The sequence below is a fragment of the Hyperolius riggenbachi genome, chromosome 11 (genome assembly GCF_040937935.1).
Source record: "Hyperolius riggenbachi isolate aHypRig1 chromosome 11, aHypRig1.pri, whole genome shotgun sequence".
Lineage (NCBI taxonomy): Eukaryota > Metazoa > Chordata > Amphibia > Anura > Hyperoliidae > Hyperolius > Hyperolius riggenbachi.
This window is the reverse complement of record NC_090656.1, coordinates 7,334,229-7,359,960: the sequence shown is the minus strand read 5'-3', so window position 1 is coordinate 7,359,960 and position 25,732 is coordinate 7,334,229. Positions and strand designations below refer to the sequence as shown.

Below are 25,732 nucleotides of genomic sequence, written 5' to 3'. Positions count from 1 at the left end.
TTACAGACCATGTGCGATTGAACCTGGAGCGAAGACCGTCAGAGAGCTGGCCCAATACGATCCTCTTTTCCTCTCTTCTGCCCTTATCATAACGGCCTTCCAACATGGTCTGTAAATATATATAAAAAATAAATTGTCTAAGTTGTAAGTAGTACTGTAAACATCAAATGCAGCAATAAAGACAATATCAATACAAGTCCAAAAAAAAAAAAAAAAAAAAATTGTCACTGGTGACTATGAAAGTCGTTACAGATGAAGCATTCATTGTAGTTATTGAGAAATGTATTACAAGACAGCAGTGGTGCTCATCTGAGCTAGGATCTCCACGTTACTCGGATATCCTAGCTCTTTTTCCACTATTCTAATTCGAATACCGAGCTCGAATAGTATTAGCTATCTGGGCTGTGCTATCCGAGCGCACTCGGATAGCAAGCAGCTATCCGGAGTTATCCTAGCTATCCGAGCTCGGATAGCGTCACGAGCTATTAGCGGCACGCCAGACGTCACCTCGAGTCCTCACCAGCAAATCAGAGGGCTCAAAGCCCTCTGACTGCAGCCAATCACAGAGGGGGAGCATGGACAAGCCCCCTGTGAGGCTTGGTGGTGTATTCTCCACAGTCAGCATGCAACGCATGAGCTGGCGTGGAGGAGGTACACACACTAGCACAAGGAAACAGGCTATCCCTAGTATAGTGGAGGGGAGGACTGACTCCAATAGGAGATTGTGGCGCACAGAGCCGGTGCAGATCTGACAGCCACAAACAATGCTTTCGTTATAACGTCTCAGCGCAAAGTAGCGCTGAGCGCATAAACCAGAACTGAGGAGATCAGGACAGGTAGACAGAATGAACGCTTGCTAGCTAGCGGCTACTTAGCGACAGCAAGCGTCCAAAACCAGACAGACTGGAATGAGGCAGCCAATGCGATGCGGCGATGGCGTGCCTCACAAAGACAGGACAGGATAGTCAGGAAATAGCAGGATTAAGATAGATGAACGTAACACAGATAAATATACAATAAGTATGTTTTCCTAGCGTATTACAATTACAGCTATCAATGAAACTATTTGTAACTTCTGACTAACATATGTATATATCGGCAATGAACCGATATATGACATAAGCAGGAACGCTGACTAGGACTGGAGTAATACAGGGAACAGGACTCAGAAGGATTCGCTATCTCTTCGCAGAGATGAACGCAATCCACAAACAGTAACAGAACAGGATTCAGAAGGATTCGTTATCTCTTCGCAGAGATGAACGCAATCCACAAACAGTAACAGAACAGGATTCAGAAGGATTCGTTATCTCTACGCAGAGATGAACGCAATCCACAAACAGGACCAGGAACAGGATAACTAGCTCAGCACGGGTGTTCACGGTACGCGCAACCTACCAAAACGTGCTGGAAAACTGACTAACTGAACACAGGAAATAAACAGTTCGTGTACGTATATATCAGCAACACTGATAAATCAACGCAACACAAATACAAGGAAAATAATAAACGTTCTGGTATGCATATATATTGGCAATGAACCAATATATGATGCAAAGACCAGCAAAGTATCTTTAACAAGAAACACGATCGGGGGCTAAAGCGACAGCAAGACAGGCTTAAGCTGAAGCTATGAAAACCCAAGGAAACCCTGCAGGAAGCAGATCTTTATACTGAGGTCATCCAATGGGAGCAGACATGCAGATTCCCACACAGGTGAATGATAATCAGTCACAAGCCGACAGCAGGGAAAGACAGACAAAGCTATGCAACTTGCATGGAAATAGATCAGAACTGCCTGAGCTGCAGCACTACTTCCAGCAATAGCTGCTGCAGCAGCGATCATTACACCCCCCCTCTATAAATAGCGGACGCCATCTTGCCTCACTCGTCCTGCTTGCGACTTACTGACTGATAGTACTGATAGAACTGCTCCAGTGCTTTTTGTCTGTGTGCAAGTGCATTGCTATTGTTCTAAACCTAGCGTTTTTACACTCCAACACTTGATCTTCAACTGTATTGCTTTGTATTGTAGATAGATTGTATTTTCGGTAGTTTAGTTTGGGTGATTACTAGGGGGACTAGGGAGGGAGAGAGACTGTCACTGGTGCTGCTGCAGGCCTGCAGGCAGCCAGCAGTTAGGCCCTGTGCCTAGGCAAGGCAGCCCGCCCTGCTCTGTGCTCTAGTCTCTAGTTAACTTACCTGTGCTATCACCTGTCCTACTCTACTCCTGTACTACTACTACTTCTGTGTTACAATAGATTTGTACTATTTTGTAGTTCTCAAGGCCCAGATTTAATGCTATACCTGTCCTGCTGTATCTGCTCTCTGTAATCTAGTCACACCTGTTGTATTATTTAGCTAGATTCTTCTATTGTTTAGTTAGTAGTACTGTAGTGTACTGTTCTCTAGTCTGTGTATAGGTACCGTCCGTCACCGCGTTACCTAGGGTCTTTGTGTGCGCAGTGCACATCTGCGCTGTCCGCACCCTCTCGTTAGTGCTACACCCGTCCTATTGTTTATATATTACTTCTATTGTGTATTCGCTGACTTTAACTGTAGTCTGTGTATAGGGACACCGTCAGTCAGCGTCAGCTAGGGTCTTTGTGTGCGCAGTGCGCACTCACTCGTTAGCGCTACACCGATCTCTGCTGTAGAGTACACCTGTCCGTCACCTCACACACCCACCACCACCAGTCCCACCACATTAAAGTACCACACTTGTATTACTCGCCTTTACATACATAAGTTTTATTTTTCATTTGTATAATATTAAAAATATGTCTGGCGCCGGCAGCCGTGGTTTGGGCAGGGGCAGCAAGGGCAGCAAGGCCATCGCCAAGAGAGGAGGTCGTGGGCGTGGCAGCCGCGCCACCATCACCATGTGCAGTTCTGCGTCTGCACCAGTGGCTATTCCGCCATTAGCCACTGGCCGTGGACGCCTTGGCAGCCCAACAGCTGGGAGTCACGCTGCAGAGACACAGCAGCAGCAGCAGCAACATGTGGCCCAGATGTTCCTCCCACCGGCAGGTCGTAGCCGTCCTATTGAGGAGAAGGGCGCAGACGCTGTAGTGGAACTGATGGTGGATGAGCAGGCCACCATTAGCTCTGGAAACGAGTCCTCCATCCCCGTCACCACTCCTGTTCGCAAGAGCAGCAGCAGACGACCAGCACTGCCTGGGGAGCAGGAGGAGGAGTGCAGTTCTCCAGCCCCAGCGGGCGACATAAACACCCTGTCACTCAGCACCTTTATATCCCAAAGCACAGCGGGGTTATGGAATGCTTTTGCGGAAGAATTGGCAGAGGAAGAAATGCTCATGGGCACTTTGGGGGGTGATGCTTTGGACAGTCAGACAGTGATGACTGTCCATCCGCCCATGCATGCAGAAGGGGAGTTTGGGGGATCCCAGCAGGACATGTTTGTGGAGGGGGAGGATGATGATGACAGGGTGCAGGACAAAGACTTGGTGCCATGTCCTGGGAGTGGGGATGTCATCAGCTCTGAGGAGGAGGAGGAGGATGCGTCTGCGTGCATTGCTAGAAAGATCAGCATCGCAGGAATGGGAAGGATCACAAGTGGGTGTGGTATGCAGGCCACACAGCGTGCTGATCAGGAGACGAGTTATGCCAGTGCCACCACCAGCCGCACCAAGAACCCCCCCAACCACAACAGGGAGACCAGCGGCAGCAGCACCTTCCAGCCGAAGGGGCAACTTCACCTCCCCAATATGGAATTTTTTCACCCTTACATATTTGGAGTGCAAGTATGCCACCTGCAACCAGTGCCGCAAACAGCTCAGCAGAGGGAAGGAGGCCTCTGCGTTTGGCACCACCTCTCTGGTCAACCACCTTTCACGAGCATGTGGAGTTCGTGAAGTTGAAGGAAGCTGGCAGTGGCAGACCTGCCACCACTGCGAAGCCATCGGCAGCAGGAGTGTGTCAGCAACGCACTGCTCCTCCTCCCTCTGCAACTCCTGCCGCCGACACTGAGGCCTGTCCTGGCAGTCCGAAAGTGGCCTCCTCTGCTCCCTCCACTGCTTCCAGTGCCAGCAAAAGGCCTCGCCAGACCCTGCTCAGCGACACCTTCCTGGGGGTGGTCAGGGTTCTGCCTTCCATCAGCCGTCGCGTGCGTCAGCTGAACGGCTTGCTGGCATGGGCCATGTGCTCCAAACTCCTTCCTTATTCCCTTGTGCAGGAGGGGAGCGACATGCGTGCGTTCCTGATGTGTGCAGCCCCCGATTGGTCAATCCCCAGCAGACATTATTTTGCACGCACAGCCATCCCTGCACTTCACCTTGTGATGGCCAATGTCGGGAGAGGGCAGGAGCACGCGGTGGGTCAATGGGTCCACGTCACCATGGACTCGTGGAGCAGCCGGTTTGGGACAGGCCGCTATCTGTCCTTCACCGTGCATTGGGTCAGCTTGGTGGAAGGGGGTGAGGAGGGGGGAGCAGCATCGGCCGGCACTGTCAGAGCAGCAGCAGCAGCACCAACAACGCAGTAGGTGGTGCCACCATGCAGGGTCAGCGGAACAGCTGCAGGTTCCTCTGATCCGCTTCCATCCTCCGGCACACCAGCCCAAACCCCCCGCCTCAGAGGAGGACAGCACTCTCGGCTCTGGGGATGCCAATGATGTGCCAACAGACGTGGCCAGACTCTTCCCAATGGCAGCGCACATGCTGAGGTGCCTGCGCAAGGACCCAAGGGTGATCCAGATGAAGCAGAGGGAGGACATCTGGATCTGCATGATGCTGGACCCACGTCTGAAGGGGAAGCTCAGCCAGTTCCTGCCTGCAGGAGGAGACCGTGCGCAACAAATGAGGGACTTGCAGCTGTCCCTTGTTGAGCGCTTGGAAGAAGCCTTCCCTCAGACATCCACCCCCACTGTCCAGCCAGCACAGAGGCAGCAGCAGGTGCCTGCATCCACCAGCAGCAAGCGCACGCGCACCACAGACCTGCTGTATCTGACCCAAGAGCTCTACATGAGTGTAGAGCTGCCAAGGACTAGAGAGGAGGTGCATGCAGCAGCATCCTTCTACAGTCACAGGCAGCGCTTGACCCGCATGGTGGCTGACTACATGGGGTCCTTCAGCGGGCTTGACAGCGTGGCCCCTGTTGATCCCATGGAGTATTGGGTCAAGCACCTGCCAATCTGGAGCGAGCTTGCGCAGTACGCCATGGAAGTGCTCTCCTGCCCCCCTTCCAGCGTACTGTCAGAGCGTAGCTTCAGTGCAGCCGGTGAAGTCGTCACTGAGAAGCGATCTCGTCTGTCTCACAAGTCTGTGGACAGACTGATGTTTCGCAAAATGAACCAGGCTTGGGTGGAAGGCGAATTCATGGCCCCTGTTGTCGGCGAGAGGGGGACATGAAGTGACGACTGGCACACACCAGGCTACACCTGCTGCTGCTGTTGTATTTCATCCTGCTGTCTGTGTCTCCACTGCCAGGGAACACATTACAAAGTGCTGCTGCCCATGCGCCACCAGCTATTACGATCAACAATAGCTGCATTAATTTGAAAAAAAAAAAAGGAAAAATGTCATTAATTTAGAGGTGTCTGGGTTGAAAACTGTGCTGTCCCAATTGTGTATTGGACACAATGTGGGCTTCACGACCGCTAGGACCAAGGGCCTACTATGTCTCGCTACCTGCACTCCTGCCTGCTGCCAAATGCCAGTCTGCCACACACACTCATCCTCCTCACGCTGCCTGCTGCTGTATTGCCTGCTGCTGTCTGTGTGTTTCCACTGCCAGGGAACACATTACAAGGTGCTGCTGCCCATGCGCCACCAGCTATTACGCTCAACAATAGCTGCATTAATTTGGGAAAAAAAAAATGTAATTATTTTAGAGGTGTCCGGGTTGAAAACTGTGCTGTCCCAATTGTGTATTGGACACAATGTGGGCTTCACGACCGCTGTCAGGAACCTCATGATGTTCATTTACGGCCCTAGAACCACCGCTAGGAAACAGGGCCTATTATGTCAGTCACATCACACTGCCTGACACACATTACTCCTCCACCTTCTCATGCAAACACTTTTCATGAAGTTAATTTACAATTTTTTATATCTTTTTTATAACTACTACATCACCACCTAATCACTTGATGTTTTTCTTCAGAAAAAAAAGGTGGTTTCATGCATCATTGACCTCCAAACAAGTTTTACAAGCTATTTAAGGCCAGCTCGAATATTTTACTCGAATACAGACTCGGATAGTGACGTCGGATATCCGAGTTTGAACCGGATATTCAATTACATCGGATATTGAACTTCAAGTGATTTCGGATAGTTTACTATCCGAATTCGACCAAACTCGAATAGGATAATGAGGTATCCAAGCAACACTGCAAGACAGGCATTAATACAGTAAATAAAAAAATTACTTTAATTATAAAAGTTTTTTCAGCCTTCTTGAGGCGGGCGGAGGTGCTGGTCCTCTCCCTCCTACTGCTCGTCGCTGCAGCTGTCATGATGGCACACTGGCAATCCGGCAAGTCTATAAATATTAAAATTGTCAAATAAGAAATACATTCTTTCAAAGGTTAACATTTTATTTAAACAACTATGTCATGATATAGCAGCTAGTTATAATGTTGGGATAATACCGCAGCATATTTTTGCCAATTTTCTGTCGGCTGTGTACTACTTCAGATGTGTATGTATGTTAAGAGGACAGTATAGTACATTTGCATCTAAAGGTGAGCTTTTGTGAATAGTGGGAGCAGAAAATGCTACATTGGTTTGCTACCCTCTGTCAAGGAAATAGCTTATTATACCAATAACCAGCACTTTGGTCTGCTATGAAATACTGTCTCATATGTGTATTTTGCTTTTGTCACCTGTAACTTTTAGTAGAGAAGTCTACAGTGCCTATAACAAGAAAACGGGTAATTAGACTATTAGCCAGGCAGGGTCCAGAATTAACACCTGGACTGGATGCAGTGTGCATTGATCAAACCAGCACAGGAGCCATGAATTTAAATATGACAGCCTGCTGGAATGTTAAAGAAGCCTGGAAAACCTTACTAAGAAGTCTTTTGATGTGTGTGGTAAAATACAATTTTATCTGTGAAAATTACATCTATGGGGAGATGGGAAATGTCTGGAAAAGCAATTAAAACTAGTTCATCCCCGTCCAAACGGGCTTGCAGCCTCAAGGCATATCTCCCAGCATATAAGGCAGGGCTAGATTACTATAATCATCTTCTCTTGGAGGTAGCGCATAGTAGAGATGATCCCGATCAAATCAGAAATTGCTAGCTGATAACAGTGCAATTAGAGGGCAGGCAAGCTTGTAAATATACACAGCATGATACAGAAATGATCTGGAGGGTCCTTGGGAAAAAAAATCTGTTTGATCTATCTCCATTGTTATAATGAATGCATGTGAAGAATTGCAGATAAGGCGTGAAACAGGTTGAAAAGTTTGGATAGCCATAGACTCCAGGAAGGCTGCTTTCTGACTTGTGTGCAAGACTGGCAGGGACAGCAGTCCTATTACCTGCAACTAGTCTCTGACTCTGTGTAATGTGGGACTGCAATACAGATTAGCTCTCTGCTCCATCTCTGCTATTCTCAGTCTCACTCCATTCCTCCTCTCTCTGTGCTAGTGCACGACAAAATCACAATAGCAATCGCCAGCAATTTGAAATTGTGACTTGATAATTTGGGCTGAGGCTGCCATGATAATGGGCCTCAAGTCTATGTTTTCCCCCAGGCCAAAAGGTCCAAGTCCTCCCCTGGCAGCAGCAGAGTGTGTGTGTATAGTGTATGGCTACTGTGTGCTGTGTGTGTATAGTGTGTGTGTACGTGTGTATAGTGTGTGTGTGTGTAATGTACTAGGCATGAACGATTTATCGATTTTAAACCGAAATCGGGATCACGGAAACGGCGATTCCGTGATCGTCAGAGTGGCGATTTTTACGATATCCCCCGCCCTCCCGCTCTGCACTCCCCTTGCCGCTCTGTGTACAATTCGCGGCAGCTCATCGGCTCTCATTCCCGGCGGTTCGCCTGCAAACTTCATTCTCCCACTGTGCGCCGCCTCTCCTCCTCCGTCATCAGCTCTTTTGGCTTCTTCCTCTGCCTAGCGTGTCATCAGCTGGGCGGGCGCTGGGCATCAGACTCCGCCAACAGGCTCTCACTTGTTTTCCTCTGCAGGACAGTGGAACATCAGAGCTGCCTCAGGTAGACTTTTAGGAGCTGGAAGAAGCCGGCAAGTAAAGCTTTACTTCTTTATTGTACCTCAGAGCCTCCACACACGGGCTTGTTTTCCCTCTCTCTCCATTGCTAGCTGGGCCTGTCAGATAAAAATAGTGTGGCCACTGGCCAGCAATCAGGCTTAGGAAATGGAATTACAGGATCACAGTTCAGCGCCCGCCTCCTTTGCACAGTAGAATTCTGAATGAGGCTTACAGCCTGCTAAAGCTTGATTTGAAGAAAATCGTGGGTCAAATCGAAATCGCAATTTCTGACAGAAATCGTGCGATTCAATCTTTTCCTAAAATCGTTCAGGCCTATAGTGTACTGTGCATAGTGTGTGTGTTGTGTGCAGTGTGTGTGTTGTGTGCAGTGTGTGTGTGCGCGCGTGTATAGTGTATGTACTGTGTGCATTTGTATATTGTGTGTGTGTGGTATATGTGAGTGCATGCCGCAATAAGTATATTTTATGGTGACACACTCTGCTGCATTACAACTATTTTCTGGTGAACCCATGCCGCAATAAGTGTATTTTCTGAATTTCGGGTGAAACGCTGCTGTATTGGGGTGGTCTTGGGGGAGGGGTTCACCACAGGGGTAGTGTTCACCACGAGGGTGGGGGGATGGCGCTGAGCTGCAATCACGGGGGGTGGTGGGGGGGGGGGTTCCAAGGATTTCTTGCCGGGACTCGGGAGTGACAAAATGTCTAGAGACGCCTCTGCCGGTGTAATGTCAGCATGGGCAGCACAGAAGCTCCATTCTTCACTGAGTATCACGCATGCTCAGTGGGGAGGTAGAAGGTATTTTCATGAAATATCTCAGCTTCCACAGCACGTACACACTCGTAATGTTCAGATTAGGGAGGGGACCCCTCGATCTAGCTCTGTGCCGAATTGAAGCCCCCGACCCCCGCTGGTTCCCGGTTTGTTGTAATCAGTCTCGGGAACTAGCCGGGCTCGGGGGCTACAATTCGGCACAGAGCTAGATCTGGGGGTCCCCTCCCTCCCCTGAAAATTTCGGGTATGTACGTGCTGCGAAAGCGGAGATATTTAGGATGTTGTACGTGGCTGCACATTTGAATGGGACGCAGGCTGCTAATGCGCATGCGGGGCTGCCCAATCTGCGGGGCTGCCCATTCTGACACTACACCGGCAGCCACCGTCCCACACACAGTTACGTCACACGTAGGCCTATGGGGCACCACCACACAGCGGGAAACAGGCAGACCCACCTCACGCTTGTCACAATTCAAGTTTTACAATGGTGCCCGCCCACAACCACTATATATGTAACAAATAGTACAGCACACAAAAACCTGTCACTGGCAAGTGGCGACTACAGTGTTACAGGTGCAAGTAGGGTATGGTAAACAGTGTGTTAAAGGGAACCAGAGAGGAATGGGTTGTTAAAATAGATAACGCTTTCATACATACCTGGGGCTTCTACCAGCCCCATAAGCCTGGATCGCTCCCACGCCGCCATCCTCCGCTTCCTGGAACCGCTGGTACTGGGCCCGTCACTTCCAGTGGACACGGCCAATTGTCCGCATCACAGGGGCTCACTCCATACCCGTACGCATGCGGCTGCGCAGTAGGCAGCCTCATGCGTACTTGTATTGAGGGAGCGCCATGTGATGCGGAGAATCGGCCGCGTCCGCCGGCCGACTCGCGGAAATGACGGGACCCGGTACCGGCGGATCCATGCAGCAGAGGACGGCGGCGTGGGAGCGATCCGTGCGTATGGGGCTGGAGGAAGCCCCAGGTATGTATAAAACATTTCTTTGATCCTCTCTGGTTCCCTTTAATGATTACTAATATTCACAGCAAAGCATCTATAGAAGTGATTATTATTAGCAGCACATGACCATCAATATAGAAATAGTCCTGTACTTGAGACACGCCCTTTTGGGGCACCCCTGGCCCAAACACCCGATTCCTAGTTGCAACCTCTGCAACCGCCATATTGCTACACCCCTGCACTCCAGAAAGAGGGGGAAAAAATAGGAAAACAAAAAAAATACAAAAAGGACTAGGAGGGACTGTCTCTACAAAAACAACTGTTGTTAGGTAAAAATGAGAAAAAAAAATTTAAGCATGTAAAAACATTGCTGCATACATTGCATACATACACTGGCACATATATACTATTTGCACACATACACATATATAAATACAAATTACTAAACTTACCAGAAAGGTGCTGCTGATTCTGAACTGTCTCTGGACGAGATAAAGTCACCCAAGGCAGCTGTGTTTTCGAGTCTCGCCGTCCACGTGCAGTCCTCCTGAGTCCTGACTCCTCTGATGACGTACTTCCGCCCCGGCAGCAGCCAATCCGTGCCAGCGTTTATAGAAAACGGATTTTCGTATTAAAATACGAATTTTTTTAAAACAGCTTCCTTCTAAAACTTTATTAGTTGTTCACCAGACTACACACAAGCAAACGGAAATACGCGTAGGCATTATGGACATACAGGTAGTATGCGGAATTATGCGGAATTCCACGGAATACCGCGGAATACCGCCGGAATACAGCGGTAACGGAATTTATCGTTTGCGGAAAGCGGAATTTGCGCGGAATCGGAAATTGGCTATTCCGACCATGCCTGTTCTATAGATGCTTTGAATAGTGGTAATTATTAACAAACAAAGTTCCCCATCCCCTTCTTGCACCACTGACACTGTAGTTGCCATTGGCAGATTTTGGTGCGCCGTATCAGTTATGTATAGAGTGCTTGGGGGGGGCCCATTGTAAAACTTGCATCGGAGCCCACAGCTCCTTAGCTACGCCACTGGTTAGATAGGTAGGTGCCCCCAGTGTAGGTTAGATAGGTAGGTTCCTGCAGTATAGGTTAGATAGGTAGGTTCCCCTTAGTGTAGGTTAGATAGGTAGGTTCCCGCAGTATAGGTTAGATAGGTAGGTGCCTGTAGTATAGGTTAGATAGGTAGGTTCCTGCAGTATAGGTTAGATAGGTAGGTTCCCCCAGTGTAGGTTAGATAGGTAGGTTCCCGCAGTATAGGTTAGATAGGTAGGTTCCCCCAGTATAGGTTAGATGGGTATGTGTCTGCTGTATAGGTTAGATAGGTAGGTTCCCGCAGTACAGGTTAGATAGGTATGTGCCCCAAGTATAGATTAGATAGATAGGTTCCTCCAGTATAAGTTAGATAGGTAGGTGCCCCGAGTATAAGTTAGATAGGTAGGTTCCCGCAGTATAGGTTAGATAGGTAGGTGCCCCCAGTGTAGGTTAGATAGGTAGGTTCCCCCATTGTAGGTTCCCGCAGTATAGGTTAGATAGGTAGGTGCTCGGCCTGCAGTATAGGTTAGATAGGTAGGTTCCCCCAGTGTAGGTTAGATAGGTAGGTTCCCCCATTGTAGGTTCCCGCAGTATAGGTTAGATAGGTAGGTTCCCCCAGTGTAGGTTAGATAGGTAGGTGCCCCCAGTGTAGGTTAGATAGGTAGGTTCCCCCATTGTAGGTTCCCGCAGTATAGGTTAGATAGGTAGGTTCCCCCAGTGTAGGTTAGATAGGTAGGTTCCCGCAGTATAGGTTATATAGGTAGGTGCCCCTAGTGTAGGTTAGATAGGTAGGTGCTCGGCCTGCAGTATAGGTTAGATCAGGCATGGGCAAACCTGGCCCTCCAGCTGTTAAGGAACTACAAATCCCACAATGCATTTGCCTTTATGAGTCATGACTGTGGCTGTCAGACTCCTGCAATGCATTGTGGGACTTGTACTTCCGTAACAGCTGGAGGCCCAAGTTTGCCCATGCCTGGGTTAGATAATATGTGCGGGGGGGAGAGCAGACATAGCTGTTATAACTCACATTCCGCCGCTGATCCCGCACAGCTTCAATGTCCTTCCTTTCCCGGCATCTGTCTCATTAGTAACAGCGCTCCCTGTGATGACATGCGGTACGTCATCACAGGGGGCGCTGTTACCATGCGACGGACGCCAGGAGAGGAAAGACATTGAAGCTGCGGAGGAACGGCTGAAAGAAGGTGTGTTATAACTATTATGTCCGCTCCCCCTGCTGCTGCGACCTCCTCCTGCCGCACAATCGCTAGCATTTTAATTAGCGTTTTGTAAGCGATTTCATAAGTGTTTTCTGGCGTTTTTAGAGCAGCTGCTGGTCGACGCCCTCATACGTAATGCAAGAACCTAGTATATTAGATGAATAGCAATAATGTATAATAACTAGTGACAGTCAATAAGATGCTAATCGCTCTGAAGTGATGCAAGATTATGCAAATTATATATGCAAATCTATGCAGCTTGAAAATGGACCAATCAAATTCCACCTCAGCAAGATTTGATTTGGTCCATTTCCCAAACTACATACACGTTCCTACAGAATTTGTACATCATTGCATCAGCTTGGAACAATTTGCATCCAGTTGACCACTCCTAAGGGCCCGTTCACACTTATAATCGCAGAACCGCCGGCGTTTTTCGGGAGTGATTTTCCCGCGATTAGCGCGTAAAAATCACTGGACACTGCGGCGGTTTTGGAGCGATCGCGATTAGCGAGCTTTGTATGCTAATCACGATCGCTAATCGCGGAACGCTTGTCGCCGGCAAACCGCTGCATGCAGCGTGGTTGCGGTTAACGCTAACCGCAACCGCAGCAATGAGAACACTGACACTCGCTACATTGTGTAGCGGTTTTTGCAGAACTGCTAGCGGTTTCCCGCTCAGGTGAGAACAGGCCCTAAAAGTGCCCAGTAGCTGGGCCGAGGCAGAGAGGCTCCAGCCTCAGGGCGCAGTGTAGGAGGGGGCAGGGTGGGGCCGAGGCAGAGGTGAGAGAGGCTCCAGCCTCAGGGCGCAGTGTAGGAGGAGGTGCAGGGCGGGGCCTAGGCGAGAGAGGCTCCAGCCTCAGGGCGCAGTGTAGGAGGAGGTGCAGGGCGGGACAGAGGAGAGAGAGGCTCCAGCCTCAGGAAGCAGTGTAGGAGGGAGCGCAGGGTGGGGCAGAGGCAAGAGACTCCAGCCTCAGGGCGCACTGTAGGAGGGAGCGCAGGGTGGGGCAGAGGCAAGAGACTCCAGCCTCAGGGCGCAGTGTAGGAGGAGGTGCAGGGCGGGGCCGAGGCGAGAGAGGCTCCAGCCTCAGGGTGCAGTGTAGGAGGGAGCGCAGGGTGGGGCAGAGGCAAGAGACTCCAGCCTCAGGGCGCAGTGTAGGAGGGGACGCACAACTCACTCAGCTATCATTCCCCTATTGTGTTTGAAGCAGAGAGAAATAAGAAAAGGGGATACATGGCAGTGACTGCAAGCCAAATAACTAGAGATTAAAGTGTTGGGGGCCCTGGGGCGCCTCTTAGTCTAATAGCAATCAATGTGTGACGGCTGGGGTGGGAGGGATGGAGGGGCGCACTTTGGTGTCTCAGCCTTGGGTGCTGGAAGACCTTGTCCCGGCTCTGCCAATAACAGTACAATCCCTTGGCCAATTGATTATAGCTGACCAATCTGATCAGACAGATGGGATTGATCTAAAAAAACGTGAATCTGGCCATTAATGGGCACAACCAATCGTTTCCTATTGATGGTGATCGAAATGATCAATCAGCTGCAGGATTATACCGTTAATGGGCACATTTACAAAGTATAATAATAGGAATTATATTGAAATACATACCTCACAACCTTTTGAGGTGAGAAAGAGGGACAATTAAACCACGCCCTGCCTCACCCCCCTGATTACGCCCCCTAGTCAGGCATACCATAAAGATTTCATAAGAAAAATATGTTGTTTTATAATTCAAACCACCCTGGTCCTTTCTATCCTGGTTCATTTTCCGTCATATTAACATTTTAAAATTAGTAATATATACTTTTAAAGGATAGGAATAAAGTTTAGAGTCATTCAAACACATTTTTTAGTAGAGAAATATACATATTTGCATAGAAAGAGGGACAAAGTCCTGAAAGAGGGACAAATGAGTGGGAAAGAGGGACAGAGGGACGGGGCTCCCAAAGAGGGACTGTCCCTCCAAAACAAGGACAGTTGGGAGCTATGATAAATGTAATAATAACATGTAACTCCCCTAGCATGTACAGCACATGGCAGTAATAGCAGTAGGCTGGTAAATGTGCTGTCACTATGTAGCTCTGATCACATCCGGGCACACAAGCAGCTGCAGCCATTGTTGGGGTGATTTATGCCTTCCAAGCAAATTGGCCCAAATCTGTACATTGTCCCCGCCCACAGCGCTGTGACGGACAGCCTGGGGACACGCCCACACTCCCCCTCCCGCCTCAGCCAATGCGCGGGGAGAGGCAGGCGCGCCTCAGCAGCAGTGACGTCACTGGCGCGCTCTGGAGCGGCCTCCTCCTCTGCTGGGGCGGGGACGAGCCTGGGGGGCGCGCAGCAGCGGGAGCGAGCATGTCCGGGGCCAGAGCCAAGAAAGTGAAGATGGCCACCAAGTCGTGTCCGCACTGCGACCAACAGGTGAGGGGCTGCCGGGCTGCGGAGGGCATGCTGGGAGTTGTAGTCACTCTGCCCCTGGGGGGAGGGGGGTACAGCTGAGTGCTGCCTCCACCTGGGGGGGGGGGGGGGGGTATTAGGTATATCATGCTCCCCCCTCTGCTGCTCTGTGCAGACACAGCAGCATTGAGTCTCCATTAGTCTCATTATTATTATTTTTTACCATTGGGCAAGTGTGTTTTTGTTTTGCTATACAAGCAACCCACAGACCCCCCTATCAGTGGGGCATATATCTGCAGACAGTGGCCAGGCTAGTGTCTATTACCAACCTGTAACGTCAAACTGTCCCCTGGGGGGTACTCACCTCGGGTGGGAGAAGCCTCCGGATCCTAATGAGGCTTCCCACGCCGTCCTCTGTCCCTCAGGGGTCTCGCTGCAGCCCTCCGTGAAAGATGAAGTCAATATTTACCTTCCTGCGCAGGCGCTCTGCCGGCTTCGAACTACACGGAAATACCCGATCGCCGTCGGGTCTGCTCTACTGCGCAGGCACAAGTTTCTGGCGCCTGCGCAGTAGAGCGGACCCAACTGAGATCGGGTATTTCCGTGTAGTTCGGAGCCGAGCGCAGCCACAGCGCCCCCGCTGGAGCCAGCAAAGGTAAATATTGAAGCTACAGTCGGGTCTGTCGCCGGCTGTTCGAAGGGCTGCAGCGAGACCCCCGTGGGACAGAGGACGGCGTGGGAAGCCTCATTAGGATCCGGAGGCTTCCCCCACCCGAGGTGAGTACCCCCCAGGGGATCTTTTTGATGTTAGAGTCTCTTTAAGCTAAGTACACATGGGGGACCGTTGTAGCTGGTCGCTTGCACACCATAGACGTGTGCGCGACAGCTCGTCGCCAGGTCCCTCTGTGCAGCAGCCGTACACACGGCGCACAGAGGGACAGAGATGCGGCGGAAGCTGTCGCCGAATGTTCCTCCCCCCTCCCCGCCGGAAGCTCCGTGCTCCGGCTATGGGTTGCTGTCGCTAGTCCGCATACACACGTGGACTAGCGACAGTTGCTTTGAAGTTACGGTGACAGCTGTTGCTGGCGATTGCTCTTATGGCCTATGCTCACGGGCTACAATTGTCACCGCAACCATGTGGCACGCGCGTGTTGCGGCGACAGGTCGCCTGTGAGTATGAGGCGCGCACCCCGAACCGTCGCTGCTGTCGCCAGGCGATTGGCGGCGGTCAATCGCATGGCCACAACTTCGCCGCAACTGTCGCTAGTCCGTGTGAGTATGCGACCAATAAAGAACTCACGGCGCTTCCGGCGGGGGGGGGGGGGGGGGGAGGAACGTCGGCGACAGCTTCCGTCGCTTCACTAATCCCTTTTCCGCGTGTGTATGCGGAGGGAGCTGGCAACGAGCTGTCGCGCACACGCTCCCGTGTGCTAGTGACAGGCTAGAAAAGTAGCCCGTGAGTATGGGCCATTACTAGCGACGGTTCGTGGCGCGGGAGTTGTACACACGGGGGACCTGTTGCCGCAACCATGTGGTTGCGGCGACAGTTGTAACCCGTGTGTATGTATCATTAAGGTGGCCACTAACGGTCCAATTTCTAGCAAAAAATCGTTCGAGCGATCATAAATTCTAGTCGGATTGGTTGTAAATAATCTCAGTTGATGGGCACAATCGATAAAGAACGATTATAAAAACAATCGTCTGATTTAATTTTCGTCGAACCAAAATTTGGATTTTATTGTTGGTCGTGATAGATAGGAAGCCATGATTGGTTAGTTGATGGTGTAGTGAACGATTTTTCGTCCGATCAGAATTTTTGCTCGAACGATTTTTCGCTAGAAATTGGACCGTTAGTGGCCATCTTTATGCTGAATACTCACCTGAAGACGCAGGATGGTCGGTCACAGCGATGCTCCCCGATCCATCTTCCTGCTCGCGGGAATGCGCAGTGTCATGTGATGGGTGTGAATGAGCGTTCAAATGACCGAGACATTTTGCGCGACAGTCGTCAGGGTTCATAAAGTAGAGGCCTGCGTAGGTGTAATTTTTCAGACCCGCATCCGACCCGCAACCTGCTTTCTGGTGACTCTGGTACCAGCAACCTGCATGCAACCAAATTTAAAATTAAAACGGGTACTAGAACCCGACCCGCATTTTAGGTAACCTGCGGGTACCCGACCCGATGCCCCGTGCGGACTAATTTTTCAGATCCGCACCTGCAGCCCTGCTACCTGCACCCGAGCTGCACCCCGATTAAAATCAAAGCGGGTACCCGAACCTGACCCGAGGGTACCCAACCCGATTCTTTGTGCCGGTCGAATTTTTCAGACCCGAGCCCGCAGCTCCGCTACTCGCGCCCGACCTGCAACTCACTTTTTGGTGAATCTGGTACCCTACCCGCACCTGACCCGCAATCCAATGAAAGTCAAAATGGGTACTCGAACCCACCTGTATTTCGTGTAGCCTGCGGGTCCCCGACCTGATGCAGGCCTCTATCTTAAAGATCTGATCCCGCCATGAGAGTTGTTTTTTCTGTGCGTCGCAAAACCTTTGCCTAATCGTGTACTCGTACCCACGTTGCCAGATCTGGAAACAATCGCTTGTCGCTCAAAAAAATAACCGGTTGTCGGAAGACTTAAACACTAAATCGTGACATGGGTATGATCCTTTAGTTGTTAAGCTCTGTATACACTTTAGACGAGTGATCCCTGCCGGTTAGCAATGACCGAATTAAGTTGGCGCGCATTTGAATTCAGCGATGGCACAATGATGGTCCGGATCAAAGCGTAACAATTAAGAACCCGTAAGTGCGAAGTAAGCAACACATGAGTAGTTGGAGTGGATCAGATGTCATCGTTTGGTATGAATGCCAGGAGTTGCCAGTCTACATGGAGGATAATTATTTTCCCCTCGCAGGCACACATTTATTTATTTATTTTTTTTAAACCATTCCAGTGTTCTCCCCAGAATTTTTTTTCCAGCCGGGTGGCATGAAAAAGTAGCTGGGTGGGACGAGATGAGAGAAATGCAAGGCCAGCACACCTCTGCTTAGGAGGTGAGCCCATGGCAGCCGGATACTCACCAAAACTAGCTGAGTGGAGCATCCAGCTACAAGATCCTGGGGAGAACACTGCATTCCTGGCTGACCCCTCGTTTATTGTTTGTTTCCAGTGACCGCGCTCTAGTGTGTGTACAGAGCTATAAACTTCAGTTGAAAGATTAGGAAATGCAGCAGTAAATGTAGGAACTACGGTTCATGGCTGGAGGGGTGCAGAGGACATGGAGCTGCAGAGCTGGGAGGCCCCGTTCACACTTGCGGTTTAGTAAAAACCGCACCGGATGTCCGGACCGCACCGTATCCGGACCGGACCTGATCCGTACGGTTCCTGTCCGGATCCGGTCCGTTTGCATCCGGTTTCCGTGCGGTGTGAACACGGTTGCGGTCCGGATCCGGTTTCTTAAGGAGATAACATCCTGTAAATACCTGGGGTCTGGGAGGTCAGCAGAAGGGTCTGGGGTCATTGTTGGAGACAGGTGGACGTGTGGAGACTATCCGTGGATACAGAGACTGCAGTTGGGACCATGGATCCAGGCATTTTTTACTCGTAAGCCTGGGAATTCTCTCCTTCCCGTTGTTCGCCTCCTTGTCAAACATATCAGACATGTTGCTGCCAAAAAGAGCTCCAGCATGAAATCGCTGCTGCCCCACTCTTTGCTGGGCCCATGTGGTCCCCATCCAAAATGCATAGGAAGTGGGGTAGAACGTCCGGTTTTTGTAGCCAGTGTGTTGTGCGCTCTCCGGCTCTCATTGCTTTGTATTGGCCGGATGGTGCAGTCCGGCTCCGCTCCGAATACGGCTGCCGGAGGAGCCGGACCAAAAAATAGCGCATGTTGGAACGGACGCCGGAGTCCGGATCCGGTCCGGCTCCGGTCCGGCTCCGGTCCGGCAGAACGGACGCATGTGAACGGACGCATAGGCTTTCATTGCCATGCCGTGCGTCCGTTCCGTCCGTTCTGCAAGCGGTCCGGCTCCGGCACGGCGATTCCGGACGGCCACCGCTAATGTGAACCGGGCCGGAGAGGGGGCTGCTGTTCTCTGGCATATGTGTATATTGCGGAAAACAAAGGAGAGATGAATGACACGTCTCAGCAAGGACTGAGCCTGGCTTATACGTTATGCTGAGTCCAAGATAGTTATAACCGTGTGTTTTGTTTACTGGTGTCTGCAATGCTAAAGAGAAAAGTGTATATGTGTGTCTCTGTAACTGTAAGCAGATGTGTTGCTTAGCGTACTGTGAAAGGTGGTGGTGGTGGCGGCGTTGTATTGTTCCCGGCAGGCAACATGCGCAGAGACAGATCTATTGAAATTCTGTGCACAGTGTGTGGAGGGATTTGTGGGAAATAACCGCTTTTCCAACTGCCAAGCAAGCAATATCTCCCTTTGTGCATAGAACACTCAGTAATGAACAATCTGTACAGATCACCTGGCAGAACTAAACAGGAGTACATTTGAAATGGGCGCCGGTAGACTTGGGCGCAGGATACAGCCTGATATGGCTGATTCGGCTTCTGCACAAGTCCGAGCCGATTTAATTACTTTTCCCCCTCCAGGCCGACATGGATAGTGGGGGAATGAAATAATTCGGCTTCCAGCGATTGCTGTAGGCCGAATTATTGTGTTTTTTTAAGCAACTTCGGCTCCGTCCTCTGACGGCCCGACGTTACGCACTGAGCGCCGCTATAGACTGATTCCCATTATAGTCTATGGCTGCGCCGAGAAGTACTGCTCCGCTAAAGAGGTCACCACCTGTGATAAATGTCAGAATGTAAATCAGGGAGAGGAAAGATTCTTCTATGGGCAAACGCTAACTAATCTGTAAATATTGTAAACAATAAACCATTTTATTCATTGCTATTTTCACTACAGTTCCTCTTATAAATGCAGCTGAAAGGCAGTGTTAGTAACACCACCCTTGTCAGTGCTTGACACGTGGCGGTGTTACTGCACGGCAGAGAACCATAACATGTCATGTCCGCGCTCAAATGTGACTCCATGACTGTAAATGAAACGGCCATTGTGTATGCTTTGGAGCTGATTTATCAAAGTGGGTGCAAAATAATTTGGATCAGGTGTGGCTCTGTTGCCTGCACTGTTGGACGAGCGACTTCTGGTTACTGCGCAGGCTCGTGCACTGCTTACTTATCACGCGGACTCACACACTGCTCTGGACCAAGGAGGAAATGGCAAGCCTCTGGCATAAGGGCCCCTTACAGTTATTGACTTGTAGCTGAGCCCATAAGCTATGCCCAGATTGGCATCACATTTAAAGATCATTTTCTAGGTGCATGAAAAAGGGAGGTTGAAATTTTGGAAAACAATATAGGCAATGTCTTGTAATAATGATCGACTGAGTATGTTGGGGTCAGTAGATCCTTTGCAGATTTAAAGGGCAACTGAAGTGAGAGGTATATGGAGGCTGCCATATTTATTTCCTTTTAAACAATGCACATTACCTGGCTGTCCTGCTGATCTTCTGCCGCTAATAATTTTAGCCATAGACCCCAAACAAGCCTGGTGTGACTAGATTAGTTTTATGCTTGTTTCAGTTGTGTGCTTCAGACACCACTGAAGCCAAAGAGATCAGTGGGACTACCAGGAAACTGGTATTATTTATAAGGAAATGAATATGGCAGCCTCCATGTACCTGTCACCTCAGATCGTGATTGTATCTGTTATAAATAGTGACATGTATGGCCAGTTGCGGCTGCCTAAGTTGGGAGTCGGATATGTAGATAGCGGCCTCTGATAACCCCTTAGTGTGTGGGCGAGTGATCAGCCTGGCAAATCATCTTAGCCGAGGCCATTTCTGACTCGCCCCGCCCACTTTGTGCCGCAGCGCACTGTCCCCCCTCCTCTCCCCTCCATAGCAACAGAGTGAGTTGCTAGGCTCCAGGATGTACAGCATTTTCACCAATCGCGATCTCGACGGGAGACAGTAATTTGTGTGTGTACACACATTCAGGGCTCAGGCACACTAAGCGCTTTTCTGAGCATTTGCGGTTGCTGAGTGCTTTTTAAAAAATCGCTCCCATTCACTTGCATTAAAATCGAAGTACAAATCACTGCGATTGCAAACGTGTAAAAAAAGAATGCGATTTTACCGTGATTTTGATGCAAGTGAATAGGAGCAATTTTTTTAAAAAGTGCTCAGCAATCGCAAATGCTCAGAAAAGGGCTTATAGTGTGCCAGAGCCCTGAGCCTGGTGCCATACTAATAGAGGATTTTGTTATAAAACATAGTTGCGCCTTCTTATCCCTGCGATTTCCAGCAACCTTTCATATTTGTAATTCTGCATTTTGAGATGTGTATTTTTCTGCATCCAACGTTTTTGTTTTTAATGCTAATTTTTGTAATCTGATTCTTCCACGCATACCGATAAAGTTCAGTTACTTGAATTTGTTTGTAATTTTACATTTGCATGCCAATTTTTGCATTCAAAGGGGCACTACAGCGAAAAACTGTAAAATTTAAAATATGTGCAAACATATACAAATAAGTACATTTTTTCCAGAGTAAAATGAGCCATAAATTACTTTTCTCCTATGTTGCTGTCACAGTAGGTTGTAGAAATCTGACAGAAGTGACAGGTTTTGGACTAGTCCATCTCTTCATGGGGGATTCTCAGTAAGGCTTTTTTCTTCATAAAGATAATTTATATAAAATAAGATAAATATATTCCCTAAAAAGGATTTATATAATGATGCTGGCCAGCTTCCCTGCTCCCTACACAGTTTTTTGGTAGTTGGACAGAGCAACTGCCATTCCCTAAGGCCTCTTTCCCACCAAGACGTTGCATTTTAGGGGACGTTAAGATCGCATAACGTGCCCCTAACGCAACGTATGGTGGTGTTGAAGTTGGACGTCAGATTGAGCTGTGTTAGGCCCGGTTCACACTTGCGGTTCTCTGCCAAACGGACCGGGTGACCTGACCGGATCCGGACCGGAACCGTACGGTTCTGATCCGGATCCGGTCAGGTTGCATCAGGTGTTCATCAGGATGCGATCCGGATCCGTTTGGCAAAAGATAGTAGAAACCGAATAAAAATGTTGGGGTCTGGGAGGTCAGCAGAAGGTGGACCTGTGGAATCAGGCCCTCCGCTGTTTAGCACTCACCTCCACCTCCGACATACTGCCAACATCTCCAGCACGTTTAAAATCACTGCTGCTCCACTCCAAAATGCTTGCCCATGTGTCCCCATCCAAAATCGCCGCTACAATACGCATAGGAAGTGGGGTAGAACATCCGGATTTTTAGCCAGTGTGTTGTGCGCTCTCCGGTTCTCATTGGTTTGTATTGGCCGGATGGTGCAGTCCGGCTCCGCTCCGGATACGGCTGCCGGAGGAGCCGGACCAAAAAATAGCGCAGGTTGGGTCTTATGCCGGAGTCCGGATCCGGTCCGGATGAAACGGACGCATGTGAACGGACGCATAGGTTTTCATTGCTATGCCGTGCGTCCGTTCCGTGTCTTCTGCATGCGGTCCGGCTCCGGCACGGCGATTCCGGACAGCGACTGCTAATGTGAACCGGGCCTTATGCAGCTCTTGGTGCGCTGTTTTCCTTCTATCTATACTGATAGAGCAGCCGCTCCAGGATAGTGATGGGAAGTCCGGGTCTTTTCAAGGATTCGGATGATTCGAATGGGATCATTAAAAAGATCCGGATCTTTGAACCGAATCATTTGAATCATTTTACTAGGGAAGCCGACTGGGGGTGAATTGACTAGCAGGACAGGACTTTCCCTGCACTGTACATTCTGTATGTTCCTGTTTCTTCCAGACAGACATCCACTGTGAACCGAATCTTTCTTTGTGATTATCCGGATGATTCGACTCTCAAAAAAGATCCGGATCAATTGAAGGATTCATTCATGATCTGGACAACACTAGGAGTCCAGGTTACATCACCACAGTGCAGTGAATATTAATTAGCCATGTGGTTAGTCACTGAGCATGTGCAAGCAGTCTAACGCAGCTAAAGCCCAGTATAACGCACAGCATGCTGCACTTTCCCAGAACGGCCAGCGTTACAATGTAACGCAACGTGGGCACTGTGAACAGCCCATTGATTTTTCATTACTGTGCGGTGGGCTGCGTTACAGGCTGCTCTAACGTGCGCCTGTAACCAGGGCTGTGGAGTCGGTCCAAAAATCCACAGACTCCGACTCCTCAGTTTAGGATTCCACCGACTCCGACTCCACGACTCCGACTCCTCTAATTTGCATATTACAATTTTGTTGATTAAAAGTATGTAACATGAAATTCGTCTCATAACTGCCAACGCTTAGGAATTTTACAAGACAACTGAAGTGAGAAGGGTATGTAGACTACTATATTTATTCCCTTTAGACTAAAACTAGTCCTTAGTAATAGTACTTGTAAAAGGTACAAACCGGAACAAAGAACATCTATCAGGCCCTAGGCAATGTAAGTGTGGGTACATGTAAGAATGATGTGCAGGTACTCTGCAGGGGAATGAGGAGATTGTAAACAGACAACACCTCTGTGTTCAATGTGCACAGCATTCTCAGTGGATTCCCTGCAGCTCTGTGAGGAGTGCATATGTAGAGTATAGTACTACTGTGTAACAAAGTAAACCTGAGACAGATGAAATTAAAGTTTTATACATACCTGGGGCTTCCTCCAGCCGCCTTCAGGATAATCAGTCCCTCGTTGTCCTCCTCCACCACCTGGATCTTCTGCTATGAGTCCAGGTACTTGAGCCAGTCAGGCGTAGTGCGCATGCACACACTCCGCCACCAGGAGCATACTACACCTGTGCAGCACTATTGCGCAGGTGCAGAATGTTCCTGGCTGTGGGAGCGGCATGCGGCCGGACTGCGCTGACTGGCTGAATTACCAGGACTCATAGCAGAAGATCCGGGTGGTGGAGGACAGTGAGGGACTGATTAGCCTGAAGGGGGCTGGAGGAAGCCCCAGGTATGTATAAAACTTTACTTTTCATCCGTCTCAGGTACCCTTTAATTTGTAGTCACCAAACCAAATTTTAATAACATATCAAATTATTTGATTTCATCAGCAAAGGGAGTGCATACATTTGCATAAATCAGCATCAATGCAGAATTATTTCCATCTCATTGACCATCTCTATTAGTGACACAGCTACACATCAGGCTTTATACTTACAGCATAGATGTTATTTAGTATATATAAGAGATTCCTGTGTACGCATCATATATACAGTCACAATCAGATATGTATATCTGACCTTAAAAATACGGGGACTGCTTTATTGAAGCAGCACAAGTAACTAATTTTGATTGGTTTATTTCATTTTTGTAGACTAAGCACAGCTATTACTGTATATATACATTATTTTTAATGACTATTATCTGAGAAATAGAACATTTTATCATATTTTCTATTTTAATTACAGTTACAAATTCATTAGGAGTCGGAGTCGGTGCATTTTTTTCCGACTCCGACTCCAGGCACCCAAAATTGCCCGACTCCACGACTCCGACTCCACGACTCCGACTCCACAGCCCTGCCTGTAACGTCCCACTGTGAAAGCAGCCTAAGTGCTTTTGAAAATAAAGAAATCCCTGTGAACCCCCCATGAGGAGATAGTCTAGTCTAAAACCTGTCACTTCTGTGAGATTTCTACTACCTACTGTAAGTGACAGCAACATAGGAGAAAAGTCATTTATGGCTCATTTTACTCTGGAAAAATGTACTTCTTATTTGTATATGTTTGCACATATTTAAAATTTTACAGTTTTTCGCTGTAGTGCCCCTTTAAAAAATACAAAAACTTGCATTTCTATTGACTTGCATTGTATGCAATTTGCATCTCTGGTGCTAAAAATAACCCCCAAAACATATGTAGGCTTTTTTTTTTTTTGTGTTTAGTTTTTGTTCCTCTGCAGAAAATTTGAACAATGCAAGTCAAATGCGATGCCATTGACTTAGATGTGCAGCTTACACGAATTCGCCAGACCGGAAATCGCACACGAACTCTGCCGTGTGAAAGGAGCCTAAAGCTGGCCATACACATACATTTCCACCCAATGTTCAAAAACGATTCATTCTGTTCTGAAAATGAATTTTCCAGCAGATTGCACTATTTGATGCAACACAAAACTCTAGGCCGTCGACCTGCCAATCCTCTTTCCCCACCCCCAATTGGTTTCAATTTTTTACCCTGTCCAATCAGTACTTTTGAATGAGTTTGTCAAAATCGATCAAAACTATCGATCTGAAATTTTTGGGGAATCTATTCCCGGCAGATGAATCGGATAAGAAAATCCACAGAAAGAAAAGCTTTCTATTGAAATGCTAGGCAAAAAGACCTAAAAAACCTGCTGGTTTACAAACGAGCAGCAACGATTGGATGACTGCAAACTTTTCTTCATTTGAACATAGTTTTAATCACATGTGTAGACTTCTTGCCGGAGTTCAGCGCTGGCTCCTGGCTGGCTGAGCTTTCTGCAGATTCTTGGCTGTTTCACAACAAGCGGCTGCTCTGTTTCCTGGCCTGCTTTTTCCATCCATGGTGTATTCTCCCCGATCCCTCTGCGTCTGTATTCCTGAGTCTGCATTCCAGGAAGTGCTGCGCTCTCTGCAGACTACAGCGTGCGGCAATGGAGGCTGCTTCTTGTCTGTCTTCAGTCGTATTGTCGGCAGGGGATGCTTATTTTTAGATCTATTATGCTGTGTTGGTGCTCTCTCTGTCTTCATGTCGGCCACTGTATTCATTTATTATCACGCTGCAAAGAAAACGTTAGGTGGCCATACATTGCCGACTTGGTGGCCAATCGACCAACCAATCTGATTATTATAATCGGATGAAAATCGGTGCTGCCAAGTGCATGCCCAACCAACAATGCGCCCAATTTCGAGCTGAAATTGGTCAGACATGCTGCAAGACGTAGGGCCAATTATCTCGATCAGGTGCGCGGCAGTAACGACAAGCGATATCGGGATGAATGCGACAAAACACCTGACGCTGCCCCCCCCCCCCCAATGTTTTATGAGCCCAGTGCACTCTATAGATTACCTGTCCACAGGTGCTGCTTGCTCCGGGCTCCTCCGC

General features: G+C 49.0%; 1 protein-coding gene and 1 long non-coding RNA gene across 3 annotated transcripts in view; one reads left to right on the top strand and one right to left on the bottom strand.

Moving 5' to 3' along the window:
* Window positions 1–48: 48 nt before the first annotated feature.
* On the bottom strand, window positions 49–10,508 carry LOC137538141 (uncharacterized). The gene is made up of 3 exons (XR_011024691.1): window positions 10,394–10,508; window positions 6,389–6,501; window positions 49–109 (listed from the first exon to the last, which is right to left on the bottom strand). It is a non-coding gene; the product is annotated as an uncharacterized lncRNA (long non-coding RNA).
* Window positions 10,509–14,491: 3,983 nt separating this feature from the next.
* The window catches only part of C11H16orf87 (chromosome 11 C16orf87 homolog), a 73,872-nt gene continuing 62,631 nt past the window's right edge, over window positions 14,492–25,732 (top strand). Inside the window, exon 1 of one of the 2 annotated variants that reach the window (XM_068259521.1) lies at window positions 14,492–14,641. In XM_068259521.1, coding sequence (XP_068115622.1) covers window positions 14,576–14,641 — 66 coding nt within the window. In that variant the 5' untranslated portion in view covers window positions 14,492–14,575. The remainder of the gene's footprint in view (window positions 14,642–25,732) is intronic. The other variant, XM_068259522.1, reaches the window with a different exon arrangement.